The sequence below is a fragment of the Pelodiscus sinensis genome, chromosome 9, assembly GCF_052426305.1.
Source record: "Pelodiscus sinensis isolate ZL-2025 chromosome 9, ASM5242630v1, whole genome shotgun sequence".
Classification (NCBI taxonomy): domain Eukaryota; kingdom Metazoa; phylum Chordata; order Testudines; family Trionychidae; genus Pelodiscus; species Pelodiscus sinensis.
Genome location: NC_143060.1, coordinates 51,925,237 through 51,940,864, shown reverse-complemented (window position 1 = coordinate 51,940,864; position 15,628 = coordinate 51,925,237). Strand labels below are relative to the sequence as shown.

Below are 15,628 nucleotides of genomic sequence, written 5' to 3'. Positions count from 1 at the left end.
TGCTATGTGTCAGGCAGTAAGGATTTCCCCCCTCTCATTATAGTAGTTCTCTTAAGGTTACATTCTCTTTTTGAGCCCCTTACCAAGTTCAGATGGTGAAGTTTAGAGTACTTAAAAGAAAAAATCAATGCATTACACTAAGTTTGTAAGGCACAAAAATAAACTGCCCTTAAGACCTATCTGCCATGCCATCTTCCAAAAAACACACCCAACCTGATGGTGGTCACACAGCTAGTATGTTGCAGATCCTACTTATCATACTAACAAATACAAGTTCATTGTGGTCACCATCTCCTGTTTTATACTTTAACTGTAAACTCTTTAAAGCAGAAACTGTTTGTTACATAATTGTATATTCCCTAGCACAGCGTTTCCCAAACTATGGGCCGCAGCCCGGTACTGGGCCGCAGGAAAAAAATACCGGGCCTCAGCATGGCTGCCTGGAGGAGACAGGAGCTGGGTGGGGGAGGCGAGGGAACGGCTGCCAGGAAGCAGGGTTGGGGGCAGTGGGACTGTCCAGCAGAGATGCAAGGGTGGAGCGGCGGTCAGGCGGCAGAAGCAGGTCGGAGATTGGGAAGAGGAGGATGGGAGAACCAGCCTCCGGAAGCAGGGCTGGATGGGGGCAACGGGGCTGTCCAGGGGAGATCGGGAGGAGAAGTGGGGGAGAATTGGCTGGCTGGGAGAGGGTCAGGAGGAGCGGGGCTGGTCGGGGGAGATCGCGGGGGACGGGGAGCAGCCGGCAGAAGCGGGGCTGGCCAGGGGAGATCGGGAGGAGGACGACGGGAGAACCAGCCTCCGGAAGCAGGGCTGGATGGGGGCAGTAGGACTGGCCTGGGGAGATCGGAAGGAGAAGCGGGAGAAAAACTGGCCAGCTGGGAGGGGGTTGGAGGGAGTGGGGCTGGCCGGGGGAGACTGGTGGGGGTGGGGTGGAACCGGCCACCGGAAGCAGGGCTGGACAAGGGAGATTGGGAGGAGAAGCTCCTTTAGACAAGGGGTGGGCATTAATTTTTGATTGGGGGGCCACTCCAAGAATTTGGTAAATGGTAAAGAGCCACACAGGTTGAGTACAGAAAGGAGCTTGTTGTATGGGACTGGGGTGCAGGAGGGGATTGAGAGATTTGGGAGAGTTTGAGTGGAGGGAGTTATGACCTGCAACATGAGATTGGGGTGCAGAAGGGAGTGCAAGGGGTTGTAAACTGGGGCAGGTTCCTAAGCAGGGTCCCTGCCTTCCATGCATCTACACTGACTGCTGGGGGCCATGTACTGCTCTGTATGCTATGAAGCCTAGAGAGGGGTGGGATACATTGTGCGCTGCCTGTCCTGCAAACAGGAAGCTCCCATTGGCTGGAAACTGGCCAATGGGAGCTGGGAGATTGTTCTGTGGGTGGGAACCGTGCATGAAGCCTTCCTGCCCCTCCCCCATGTTTGCAACATTCAGAGAGCTGCTCCAAGCAACACGTGGGGAGGGGCCAGGGCAGACAGGGAGTCTGGCTGAGGCTCCTGCAGGCTGGATATGGCAGCTTGGTGGGTTGGATCTGGCCCATGGGCCATAATTTGCCCGTTCAAGCTTTAGACAAAATGCAATACAAGAGGTAATTTACAGAGATAAATCCTCCTAAAACATCATAGCATGCTGCAATTGGGCAAATGGCTGTATATACAGAACAGAAACAGAATTGATGTTCTTACAGGTGGCAAAGGTTTTAATTAACAAACCCTGCATCTTTAAAGAACTGGTAAAATATTTCATTCTGTACAGATATGCACTTCAATAAAAAGTTTTAGAAGTATCTTACACATTTAAAATAAATGTTCTATCCTATCCAGCAAGAAGCAAAGAGAGATGCATAGAGATTAAAGATAGGGCAAACCTACAAGGTTACCCCACTCATTCTCTTATTTCTCTAAACATGCTACAGTTGGTATTCTGTAGGTTAAAAAACAACGAAGCTAGTTGCCTGTTTGTTGTGTCTTTTATATCTCCAGAAATCAATGGTGACTGGCTCCAAAGGTTGATCAACAAAGATATAACTGTCCAGTGTGCACTAGCTGACTCAGGTTCACAGGGCTGTTTTAATTGCTCATGCAGATGTTCAGGCTTAGGCATAGGCTCTGGTACCCTCTCACATCGCAGAGTGCTAGAGGCCAGACTGCAGCCCTGAAAGTCTACATCAACAACTGCCCCAAGCCTGCCATGAGTATCTAACTAAACTACAGACATACCCCAAAAATCTTTCCCCATTTCTATGAATCAGAATGCATTCAGATTACCATAAAGTAAGAAGTTAAACAGCCAGAATCTCTGTTAAACATGCCAACTTCTTACATAAGAACATAAGAACGGCCGTACTGGGTCAGATCAAAGGTCCATCTAGCCCAGTATCCCATCTACCGACAGTGGCCAGCACCAGGTGCCCCAGAAAGGGTGGACCAAAGACAACGATCAAGCGATTTGTCTCCTGCCATCCCTCTCCAGCCTCTGACAAACAGAGGCCAAGGACACCATTTTATCCCCTGGTTAATAGCCTTTTATGGACCTAACCTCCATGAATTTATCCAGCTTCTCTTTAAACTCTATTATAGTCCTAGCCTTCACAGCCTCCTCTGGCAAGGAGTTCCACAGGGTGACTACACGCTGTGTGAAGAAGAACTTTCTTTTATTAGTTTTAAACCTGCTACCCAATAATTTAATTTGGTGTCCTCTAGTTCTTCTATTATGGGAACTAATAAATAACTTTTCTTTATCAGCCCTCTCCACACCACTCATGATTTTATAGACCTCTATCATATCCCCCTTCAGTCTCCTCTTTTCTAAACTGAAAAGTCCCAGTCGCTTTAACCTCTCTTCATATGGGACCCGTTCCAAACCCCTAATCATTTTAATTGCCCTTTCCTGGACCCTTTCCAAGGCCAAAATATCTTTTTTGAGGTGAGGAGACCACATCTGTACACAGTATTCAAGATGTGGGCGTACCATAGTTTTATACAGGGGCAGTAAGATATTCTGGGTCTTATTTTCTATCCCTTTCCTAATAATTCCTAGCATGCTATTTGCCTTTTTGACCACCGCTGCACTCTTGTGTGGAAGTTTTCGGAGAACTGTCCACGATAACTCCAAGATCTCTTTCCTGATTTGTCGTAGCCAAATTAGCCCCCATCATACTGTACGTATAGTTGGGGTTATTTTTCCCGATGTGCTTTACTTTACACTTATCCACATTAAATTTCATTTGCCATTTTGTTGCCCAATCACTCAGTTTGGTGAGATCTTCTTGGAGTCCCTCACAGTCTGCTTCTGTCTTGACTATCCTAAACAGTTTGGTATCATCTGCAAACTTTACTACCTCACTTCTTCTGCACTTCATTCTATTCATCAAAAGCTAGGAGTGGGACTTCAAAAAGTGACTAATAAAAATATGCTCTACTCATTTGTAAACAGTGTAAAAATCTCACATCTGTACCTAATTTAAGACCAAAAAATGCAAGCGGTTTTTAGGTCATATTCAGAGATCACAGATGTATCCTGATATAGAGAAGCAAATGTAGAACATAAACAGCTAAGTACTTTCATTGCTCTATAGTTCATCGCCACTCTAGTATACACTTCTCATCAGCTGGGTAACAATGTTTTTCAAAAACATAAAACATACCCTAATAAAACAAAGAAAGATGGGAAAGGCATTAGAAATATAAATCTTATAAGGAATTCAGAGAGATGACTCCCCTCAATACTCCTAAAAATCACTAGACCAAAAAGAATAAAAACTCTGAGAAATAAAAGGTGGCAGAATTATTGAAGACTATAGTTAGAACATCTTGCAGCACATGGAACTGTCTCTTCCCAGGAGTTGTCTGATTAATTTTATGCATACATACATTCAATTAGGAAGAGAAACCAGTATAGAGGATGATTCAGAGAAAATATACATAAGAAAATGTGACCATTTTATGATCCAAATAAAGAGAGAGTAGATAAAAAATATCCTGGGGATCTAGAAAGAAAGATGGTAAGTGAACAAACCAATAATTCAAGAATATAGTGCAGTGCCTTGTTAATACCATTTTAATTCCTCCAGCCCTGATGTGAAGAAGCATGAAATTGGCGTTATTTCCAGGACTTGCTCTTCATTAGAGTCTTGAGAGCTCTATTGTAAAAACAAAAAAAGCAAACAAAAAGCCCTAAACATACCTTGTATCTTTTTAGTTTTTGGTTCTCTTCTTCAATTAACATCTGATATTTTGCAACTTCTGACTGAATAGAACTTAACATATTACTACTCTGGTCTGTATCCATGGGCTCTTCCTTAAAGAGTAAAATGAATAGCAAAGTTAGAATTTTATGAGAAGTCTTATCTATACAATGTTTATACCGGTATTTCCTAAATTAAGATTTTCGGTTCTCTCATGAACCGCAGTAGAATTAAACATATAGGTATAACATTGCTATAAACAAAATATCTGAGTACCTTCCATAGAAAAATCAATAGCAACATGAAGTTCACAGCAGACTTAGAATCACAGAATAATAGGACTGGAAGGTACCTCAAGAGGTCATCGAGTCCAGCCCCCCGCCCTCAAGGCAGGACCAAGCTCCGTCTACACCATCCCTGACAGATGTCTATCTAACCTGTTCTTAAATATCTCCAGAGAGGGAGATTCCACCACCTCCCTTGGCAATTTATTCCAATATTTGACCACCCTGACAGTTAGGAATTTTTTCCTAATGTCCAATCTAAACCTCCCCTGCTGCACTTTAAGCCCATTACTCCTTGTCCTGTCCTCAGAAACCAAGAGGAACAAATTTTCTCCTTCCTCCTTGTGACACCCTTTTAGATATTTGAAAACCGCTATCATGTCCCCCCTTAATCTTCTTTTTTCCAAACTAAACAAGCCTAGTTCATGAAGCCTGGCTTCATAGGTCATGTTCTCTAAACCTTTAATCATTCTTGTCGCTCATCTCTGTACCCTTTCCAATTTCTCCACATCTTTCTTGAAATGTGGCGCCCAGAACTGGACACAGTACTCCAGCTGAGGCCTAACTAGTGCAGAGTAGAGTGGCAGAATGACTTCACGAGTTTTGCTTACAACACACCTGTTGATATAACCTAGCATCATATTTGCTTTTTTTGCAACAGCATCACACTGTTGACTCATATTCAACTTGTGGTCCACTATGACCCATAGATCCCTTTCCGCCATGCTCCTTCCTAGACAGTCGCTTCCCATCTTGTATGTATGGAACTGATTGTTCCTTCCTAAGTGGAGCACTTTGCATTTCTCTTTATTAAACCTCATCCTGTTTACCTCTGACCATTTCTCTAACTTGCTAAGGTCATTTTGAATTATGTCCCTATCCTCCAGACTTCATAGCCTCTGAACTGTAACTTATTACTTTGTGGAGTAAAATCACTGCCAGGGCAGAGTGTTGTTTTTCTACCTCCTCCCCTCTTCATGGGGCATGAATAGAATGATTAGTTGCAAAATATCTCTCTCTGCAATCCTTCAAATTGAGTAATATTTCCCCCTGGACACCTATAACTGATGAGTGCAAAGATGAGACATTAGGCCAATTCTGGGAAGGAATACTTTCTGGCAGTGGCTGCACATGAGGTCTCTATCTCCATCAGCACCGATCCCAGTGGGGCCTTACACTGGCGACTCTGATCTTCATGGAACCAACACTTGATCTCAAAGCATCAGGTACTGTTCTTGATGGTGGTCTTCCAGGTTACCCATTCCTCCACCAATCTCTCCCAGGTGTCAGTACCTTCCATAGGAAAATCAATGTCGCATTTTACTAACGTGTTCTTAAGGACATCTCTGGTTCCTCTGCCCACCACGAGACCTCAACTGCTCATCAGCTGAGCCAGAAAATCTGTTTGGGCAAACGTATGTTAGGCATCCTGACCATGGGACCTGCCTGTGGGCAATTACTACCTCAATGCTGCAAGAATCAGCCTCTACAAGGACACTCATGTTGGTCTGCTCTGCCACATGATGCCCAGTATTCTCCTCAGGTACCTGTGATGGAATTTCTCCAGATCTTTAATATGATGTCTGTAGGGAGTTCAGGCTTCAGCTCCATATAGCAATGTTAGGATGAATACGGCATGGTAGACATTGATCTTGGTCTGCCTCTTGATGTCACAGTCATTGAAGACTCGCCTCCGTAAACGTCCATAAGCCATACTGGAGATTTGGTGGCAGATTTCATCGTCGATCTCTCTTGTATAAGGCAGGCAGAAAAGATCATGAGTCGTTCCTCACCCTGGACAGAAGCCGTGTTGTGACACCAGATGGACTTCTTCAGCCAGTGGAAGGAGACACTTCAGAAGGACTTGGATGAGAATTTTACCTGCAGTTGAAAGCAAGGTGATCAGTCTATCCACAGGCTGTCCCATCACCCTCTTAAAGATGGTCTCTATGATGGCGTCTCTGAGTTCGCTGGGAATGGTTTCCTAGATCATCAAAATGAAGGAATATAGGCAAGACCCTCCCTGTTTGAAGATCTTAGCAAGGATTCAGTGAGTGCCTGGGGCCTTGCTGTCTATCATCTTTTTTGTGGCTGCTTGGATCTCGCAGATGGAGGGTTCACGATCCATATCGACATGGACAGGTAGACTGGTGATCATGTTGAAAATGCTGTCATCGATAGTTGCGCCACAGTTGAACAGATGGCTGAAGTATTCCTGCTACCAGCTATTGATGCCATCTTTGGTCTTGACAAACAATGTCCCGTCTACTAATTACAGGGGATTGACACCCTGTTTTGATGGTCCATAGATTGCCATGGTGTTGAAGAACTCATGATTGTATTTCCTTTACTTTGTCTCTCCAACAGTTGTTTTTAAGGACTCTAATTCTTTGTTGTACTTTGGTAAGCTTGTAATCATGTTTCTTCTGCTGAGACAAATGCTAGGCTTTGAATGCTCTGTGTTTAACATCAATTAGGTCCTGGAGGTAATTAATTTTTTTTTATAATCCTCCAAAGTGGCAGTGGTATTGAACTATTGCATTATTTAAATATCATATCTTACCTCTGAAAGTTGCTGCTGTAATTCTGTTATTTTCTGCTCATATATCATTTTTCTGTCAGACACAATGGCCATAAGGTTAAATCTTATCTCCCCTTCACTGTATCTAAAAGAAGACAACGGCCTTTTTTATAATTACAATCTTTTGCACAACAGCTCCACACAAAAAAAAGTAAAACAAAAATCCTCTATGGTTTCTTAATTGTAAAAATAAAACAAGTAAAATAAAAAAAATGCAAACATTAACATTTCACATGAGATAATAAATTATGAAATAAAGTTGTGGATATTGTTCCACTCTTTTTATGGAACAAAATTACATCATAGATGACTGCACTGAATTAAAACAGCACTAAATATGGCAATTAGTCCAGTACAAATTGGACCTCTGTGATTCAACACCCCCAGGACCTGACTGGTCTCAAACAAGGGGTTTTGCCAGACCAGGGTAGGTCATTTCTGTGTCCTGTCCCCCCCCCCCCCGTCTCCCCTCCCGCTGCTAGTCACCCCCCACACCGCCCCCCTCCCCACCTCCCTATGGGCTTCCTGGCTCCCCCAGCAGCCCAGCTGAGCCACATGACAGCTTCCACCCCTACCCTTGTAGCCCAACTGAGCTGCACACCAGCTCGCACACCTGAAGCACAGCTGAGCCACACACTGGCTCCCGGCTCCCCACACCCCAGCCTAGCTAAGCCGCACAATAGACCAAGAATGTCACTGTACCAGAGAATTCCAGTTTACAGAGGTGTAACTTGTAGTACCTTTTACTGAACCTATGCAAACTTTATTTTCCCACATTAAGCTTAAATGTTAATGTTTTCTGCTTATCTGACAGTTAACTGCTTTTCAAAATATAAAATGTAAGAGTATCCTTCAGGAGCTGTCCTCTGTAACAAAATAAGTTGGTGTTTTGGAGCTGTGATTTGAGAAGGAGGGATAAGAAGTTAGGAAAATGGATAGCCCTAGCTCAGTCATGGGTAATGTAGGCTAGCGAGTGAGTCACAAGTAGCCCTCCTTCATGTCAGTGGGCTGCAAGATTGTCACAACAAAGACGGTATCCCTGGATAGGGTAGTTTTACTAACTGCACTTGCATACACTTAAAATTAGCGAGGTGTGCAGACTGAACCATAGCAGTGCTTTGATTGTATGCAGAGGGAGTGCATGGCTCTCAGTGTCAATGTTGGGTACAATCAGCACACACTTCAAGTGCTCTTGCTTTATATGCATGTCACTTTAGTAATACCGGTAGAAAACAATACTAAGCGGACAGAAACCGGCAGAATCTGGCAACCATGTGCATGGGCCAGGTAAACAAAATGTCCCACAGGCCACGCACAGAACCCTGGTGGGCCATATGTGGACCCTGGGCTACAGGCTGCCCACGACTGCCTGAGCTTGTTTTTAGAATGCTAAACAAAAATAAAAAAAAGAAAACTCTACTTTTAATATCAAGGAAAGTTAGGAATTGATTCTTTTGCTATACATGTATGTTCATTAAAAACACCCTTGATGTTTACTTTTGTATTCGTTTCTCTATAACAGGCCTGACAGCACTGATCCAATCATCTTGATTACAGGCACCTGGATAGGACACATAAAAGGTAAAAAAAAAAAAAAAAAAAAAAAATCAGGTTTGCTGAAAATTCAAGACTGACAATTCAGCCTCTGAATATTCATTTACAAAAGCTACTAAGAGTTTATTTTCTCTGAAGAATAACAATACTTAATTGTGCAAACTGATCTTTTGGAAATAGAAAGTTAATTGCTGGCTCTTTTTAATACTCTAATATTCTACTGAATAATATTTAGAAAAGTGATAGAGCTGAAGTAGATTTTAAAAGGGAAAAAAGTTCTTTGTGTGATGAGGCATTCAATATGCTTTAAGAAAATATGCATATGAAAATGAATATGATATAACTCATGTGTGGGTAATAATTTTTAAAAGGGGTCCACTTCAGAAAATTCTCAGGTGACCCTAGGCCACCCTGGAAGGGACAGAGCCTCAAATGGAAGAGGCGGGGCCAAGATACTCATGCTTCCCCCTGCCCCACAGATCCTGACTGGCCGGGGGATGGGGGAGCTTGTGAAGTCTCCCTGCCCCCTTCTGGTGCCCAGAGAAAATTGCCAGCTGTTTTAAACAGCTGGCAGTTCCCTCTAGGCACCACAGCGGGAGGAGATCACATGCTCCCTCCACCCCCAGGCCAATCAGGACCTGGGGAACACTTACACAAAGTCTCTCACCCCCTGCCCCCACCCTGCCAGGCGCATTCTGCAAGACAGAATCACCAGCTGTTTTAAAACAACTGGTATTTCTCTCTAGCCACTGCATGTCCCTGGTTAGGGGGAGGAGACTTCATGCACTCCCATCCCCAGGTCTCGATTGGCCTTGGGGCGGAGGAGCAGCAGGGCAGCTATGGACCGGATCCACCAGCGTAGCAGGCCAGATCCGGCTCCCAGAAGTCCCTTTGCCCCTCCTTGACACAATCAGAATATGCTTTATGTGAAATACTTACGTGAGGGGTCAATGGAAAGGTTGTAATCTCCTGAATATGATTATTCCATTTGTATGCATATATCACTCTTGTATTTGAACTAGGGATGTTAAGGACTAGTCAACTAGTTGCTTCCCCCCTTGCTGCCTCTATCGGGAGATTCTTCAAAGAGGGGGATTCTTCAAAGCAGCGGCGCCATAGGAAGCCCAGCGTCAGCTGGAGTCCCCAGCTAACCCCAGGTTCCCATACGGTGCTAAGCCCGGGATTAGCGCTGAGGCACTACCCCTTTGAATCGCCACTACAGCCTCACAGAGCCAGAGTCAGCTGGAGTCCCAGGCTCCGTGCGACACTGCCCCTTTGAAATGCCGGGGTGGCCCATTGCCTAATCAAATAGTCGATGTAATAATGCATCAACTATTTGATTAGTGAAATACACGCTTCTTAACATCTTTAATTTGAACTTAGAAATATGAAGCATAAATCTGTATTACTAACATACTCGGGCTAAGTGAGGGCCATTAGTAATACTCAAGTAACTTAATGGCCCCAATACTCAGAATAATGATTTGTGAATAGACTCATTTTTCCTGTAAGGCTGGGAGAAGGAGCTATAGTGGCTCCTACCAAGACACGTGGCCATGTCACCTGATGCTGGGATCTACCTTGGATGTTGTATTTTTCCACAAGAGCAGAGGGACAGTTAAGACTAAATACAAAAGATTCCTACCTTCTGCAAAACCTATTTAAGGGTGAACTTAATTTACCTAAATCAATTGGTCCTTCCCTTAATCCATCTAGCTCATATAGCCTTCCATTAACAGGAACATAGCTTACGAAGTGAAATGCATCTTCTTCTTTTGCTGATGACTTTGCATCAAACTCAAACATTTGTTGTCTAAAAGGTAAAGAGAGAAAATGCTGAAATGAAAGAAAAAAAAAGGTAACTGAATTTTAAAGATTTGTAACATGCACAATTTTTGTTACCTGGCAAAACTGTTGTGAACTTGCCGAATCACTTCAGAGTTGCTTAGTGCCAAACCTTTCATCTAAAACACACACACACACAGACACAAATATATAAAAAAAATAAGATAAAAAGAACATAAGCTAATTGTTCAAATAATTGTGCACCAAGTACAAAAGTTAGTTGCACTTACCGCAGCATCAAAACTTTGTGAAAATTCTTTAAATTCTGACAGTGTGTCTCCCAGATGGATATCTTGATGGATACAGTTTAATAGCACACTTACTATGGCTTGAGTAGCGCAAGCATTGTTTATTACCTAGAAAGAGGTATGGAAAGTGAGGACCATTGCATAACAGGACCATTTCTTCCTTTATAAACCCTTATTTTCCAGCAGAGCTCTGATCTAAGTTACAAAAGTTCACTTCAGAAGCAATACCTAATTTTTGATAAACACATAGTACCACCAAAAGAGCAAAACTAGTCTGGACAGCCATAAAAGCCTCTGTTGTAGAAGATAAACCAAGTGATGCAGGATGGTGGTTGACCAACACACAAAAGGTGCAAGTATTCTAAGTAAATATATTAGAGACACCTTGTAATTTGTCCCCTAACTTCTAAAAGAACAATTAAAACATTAAAAAACACAACAACCTGACCAAAATATAGGGATGTCATTGATAGCTAAAGAACAGCAAAGAATCTTTTGCTTACTTTTAAGATGCATTTTTGTTAATTTTAGGGTATACGCTTATTCTATTAATGATTCAGGGCTTCATCCTTACACAGACTCACTAGTACTCTGCTTGATTTCAATGGGATCACTGGCAGAGTAAGGTATTACCACAAAAAACCTGACAAACTGGTGAAAGTACTTTGTATTGCTCATGGAATAACGGGGGGGTGGGGGAGGCAGAAGAGGGGAATTATCAAAATATCAATATTTAAAAGGCATCCCATGGGACCTAGATATATATATGAAAAACTGCCCTACCAAAAAAACTAAGCAAATATATTAGAGTCATTCTCAAATTCAGAATTTCTGTGTTAAAAATTTTCATAAAGTTTTTCCTTTTCCACTCTTTTACAGAACACTTATTTTCCTTTACCTCAAGTTTATTTTTAAAAACTGAGACTAACACAAATACACCAAAAAAATCAAGCCATTTAATCTACCATGTTTTTGAGAGAGTTTGTTTGCCTATCTGTTCAAGAACACCTCTTATACAGTAAGAGCAAGGACCACAAAATTTGTTATACAGCTTCCTCTTAGAGCTGGGGTAGTCCTGTCTCTCCAGGGCAGCCTACATACTGAAGCCCTCAGGTCCCAACCCAAGGCAATGATTTAAATGTACATTTTGATTTTATTTTTAAAAAACAAAAATTGAGTTTAGGAACTAAGCAATGTCAAGTAAATCTTCTAGTGATAAGATAGAGTACCATCCTTATTTCACCTTGCAGCTTTTTTTTTTTTAGTACAATATTCTACCTTTTGAAAAAGTAAATCAAATCCTTAATGTTAGTCATATCTTTTGTACATTAAAGAGAGATATATAGCCTAAAACTTAAAAAAAAATGAAAGTGAAATATGAGCTCTATATATGTTGAAGAATGAAGAGTGAATTCTACCTTTTCAAAAATTTTCATAAAAGATATGGGACCATATCCTGCCCTTAGTTACCTTTGTGTAATTTCACTGAAATCAATCAAGTTGTCAAAGGTGCAATTAAAGACAGAATTTGGACAAGAAATTATGTTATATTGGGATGGGACTATGTGCAGTATAATGAGGGATGATTATTATTTGTTCCACTAAGTTCATAGGCCAGGAAAAAAAAAAATTTTTTTAAAAAAAGAAGATTTTCCAGTCTGCAAGTACATTCCAGTATAACAGTTTACATACATTTTAAAAGATAACAATGTAAGAAGTTAATTATATATCAACCATTTGAAATATACTTCAGGGCTATAAATATGAAACCACTTCCAACAAAAAAGTGGACAACATCTGTTTCTAGTCAAAGCAGGTCAGAACAAACTGACACCTTTTCTTTGGCAAGATCAGGGGAAAACAAAACAAAATATACAAGATACCCAGGGTGCTAGAAAGTGTTCTATTTGTACTTTATGTACTGAAGTATATTGCTCCATGATCTGATCTGAGTTTACCATTAAGTTATCCAGAAATAAGTATGTCACTGGAAAACTGGACTGCATCTATATTATTGAGTTAGAATACATATCTAGACTTTTTCTTCTTCAAACTCTAGCATAGATTTGCATGTAAGACATTACCTGCTATTTAAGGGACAATATGGAATTATGTTCCTGGAGCCTCTTCTACTAAAGGTACAGTATTGAAACCTGCCTTAAAATGTGTATTGGAAGGAGGGGCACAAAAGTTATTGTGAGTAATTTACAAGTTACAAACATTAAAATACGGCCATCTTGGTATGGAGGATGAAGCCAAGATGGACAGTTACTTCTTAGCTTATTGAATACAAAGTTTTTTTATTCCCTTAGCCCTCTTCTCATTTTCCTTGTCCCCCTTCACCTACTAGAAAGAACCTCAAACATCACCCCCCTCCCTCTTTTTTTTGTTTTGACAAGACTTGCTGTTCTAATGTTGTATACCATGCCAGATAACTGATTTATATTATGGAAATGCCCAGAAGCCACCTGTTACGTTGGAATCCCAGTGTTCTAAGCACTAAACAAATAATCAGTGAGAAAGCCTTTGCTTCAAAGAAAGTACAATTAAATGTGAAAAAGATGCAGTAAGTGGATGTAAGACAATGTGGGAGCAAGAGTAGACTTAGGACACAATGACTGTGACATGCTTACACAGATCATTTAGATGCTCAGTTATACAGTCAAACCAAAGGATGGAGCCCATAGGACCACCATCATATTCCTCAAACTAAGGAAGTGGGAAAGGGGAGTTGAATCATCAAGAGACTCTGAAGCAGACTGGCAGAAAGTGGAAAACACCACACAGTTGTGAAGATAAGGGAGGACATGATTTTTAAAACTGCATGATATCGATAGAAAGTACTTAAGGATGAGGATGATGAGGTTGGAGTAGAAACTGGGAAATGATCAGGAAGAGGAACTATAGATACTGTGAAAGCAGTTGCAATAGGGTGGAAAGATCACATGCCAACTAAAAGGGGAAAAGCTGAGGCAACAGTTGAAGATGGAATATATATAAACTTTAGGTGACAGAGAGAAGGGAAGTGGGATTAGTTGGAGAGACAGATGAAGTCCAAAGTAGAACCTCAGAATGAGGGGAGACCACAGCAGACATATTGTAGAATAAAAGCAGAAGAAAGAGCAAGATATTAATGAAAAAAATATTGGAAAAAGTGTGAGGGAGGGCAGGAAATCACAAAACAGGAGGTGGCAACTGGAAAGGGATGAGAAACTTCAGTGATTATGAAAAAGTGCAAAAAAGGAAGGGTTTTACAAAGAAACCAAATAGTGACATATAGATGAGACTGAAGGCCTAGGATTAATGTGAGTAAAGAAGTATCTCTTCTTAACCAGGAAGGTACAGGAACTGCAGGAGGAGAAAATCTGCAGCAGAGGAAATCCACATAAGTATGGACCACTCTCCAGAGGTGCTGATCAAGTGGAGGACATGAATGTTATAAGTGAGTTATGCATGGTGGGATGGGCTTTGCAGCAAGTACAAGGGGCAAAGGAATCAGTGACTGAATTTATAAATCAGGGTGGACTTGCATCAGACATAAATGGACTGGATTTTACAGAAGGGCTAGAAGCGAATAGGGTGAAAAGGAGCAGTGAAGAAAAGATTGAGAAAATGGCTGTTTTGGTGACTAGGAAAGCTGATTCAAGACTGAAAGTCCAACAAGGGAGGAGCTGGGAGTCTAAAAGGTTGGGAAGGAAATCAACATCATAACTGAAAATTGCAGATGACTGCTAAACAGAAAAAACAGAAAGGAAGATTAGGTTATCTAATCCCACTGCCACTTTGTCTCTTCTTTGGTTTTGCTGTTGCCTCCATAAGTAGATGCCCTTCCACTTATGTGTAATGTTGCAACAGCGTGGCATAATGCTATTGTAAATAAGCTTGTAACAAGTTTCTGTCTTCACTGGTTTAAACCCAATATTGTATGTCCACCCAGAAACCAATATACAGCTAATGCATCTCTTAGAGGACTCATGTCACATGCTACAAGTGATATTCACCATTAATAATATCTTGTAGTCAGATATTTCTCTTTATCAAAGAGCTCTGGAGAACCAAAGATGATAAGGGCTTCGTGTCTTGCGTTATAACACATGGATTTATATCACATGAATCTTGCAGATTCATCTTCTGAACTTCTGCATGCCACAAAATAGATGATTTTACTAGATTTGCAGTCAAATGTAGTTGTGTTACTATAGGGCAGATTTGGGTTCCAAAACTTGCTATTTTCAACACATGCACAATTTTACCTTTTAGAATAAAGGTAAATTCTATATATATAATTTATACTCCATTGTAAACAATTTCTTCATCACCATGGCTGTGTTATGTGCGCCATGAATTGTGAATATTTTGTGATTACATTTGTCTATTATCTGGTTAATTCTCAAATTTGGACAATCACAGTGCTCAAATTTAGCATTATTAACCCCGCAAATGATCCTAAACTGGTGAGGATCAAGGTCTTTTAAGTCAATGAGAGTGTTGCACACACAAAACAAAACAAATCTCCCCAGATTACTAGGTTGCAGTTATGCCTAAAATCCATTGATTGGAAGGGACCCTTCTGCCTCCCCCAGGTGGAACATGCTTATTTCCTTGTGTTCCATCATGAATATTCAATAAAAATTCATGTGTTATCCTGATGCTTGACTGAAGAGACAAAAAAAGAAGTAGTCATAAAATATGTCAACCCACAGTGGTCACTTGTGCAAATGTTCTTGGAAAGATGGATCTACTTCTGTCAAGATCTTTGTGCTAACACACAAACAACTGTTCCTTGACAAAACTGAGGTTTGCCACAACATTAATGATTATTGAATACTTTAGGGATAGCATTAACACATGTAACCACTGTGCCTGGAAAATAAAATTAAGGGTCTGGTTTAACAATACACAGACGTTAAGACATTCAGAGTTAAG

At 41.2% G+C, this 15,628-nt stretch overlaps 1 protein-coding gene across 4 annotated transcripts in view; it reads right to left on the bottom strand.

Moving 5' to 3' along the window:
- UCHL5 (ubiquitin C-terminal hydrolase L5) overlaps positions 1 to 15,628 on the bottom strand; it is a 40,004-nt gene that overhangs the window by 4,548 nt on the left and 19,828 nt on the right. For all 4 annotated transcript variants that reach the window (XM_075936732.2, XM_075936735.2, XM_075936734.2 and 1 more), the window contains 6 exons: positions 10,685 to 10,810; positions 10,512 to 10,573; positions 10,292 to 10,422; positions 8,553 to 8,616; positions 7,038 to 7,140; positions 4,190 to 4,303 (listed from right to left, as the gene is read on the bottom strand). In XM_075936732.2, coding sequence (XP_075792847.1) covers positions 4,190 to 4,303; positions 7,038 to 7,140; positions 8,553 to 8,616; positions 10,292 to 10,422; positions 10,512 to 10,573; positions 10,685 to 10,810 — 600 coding nt within the window. The remainder of the gene's footprint in view (positions 1 to 4,189; positions 4,304 to 7,037; positions 7,141 to 8,552; positions 8,617 to 10,291; positions 10,423 to 10,511; positions 10,574 to 10,684; positions 10,811 to 15,628) is intronic.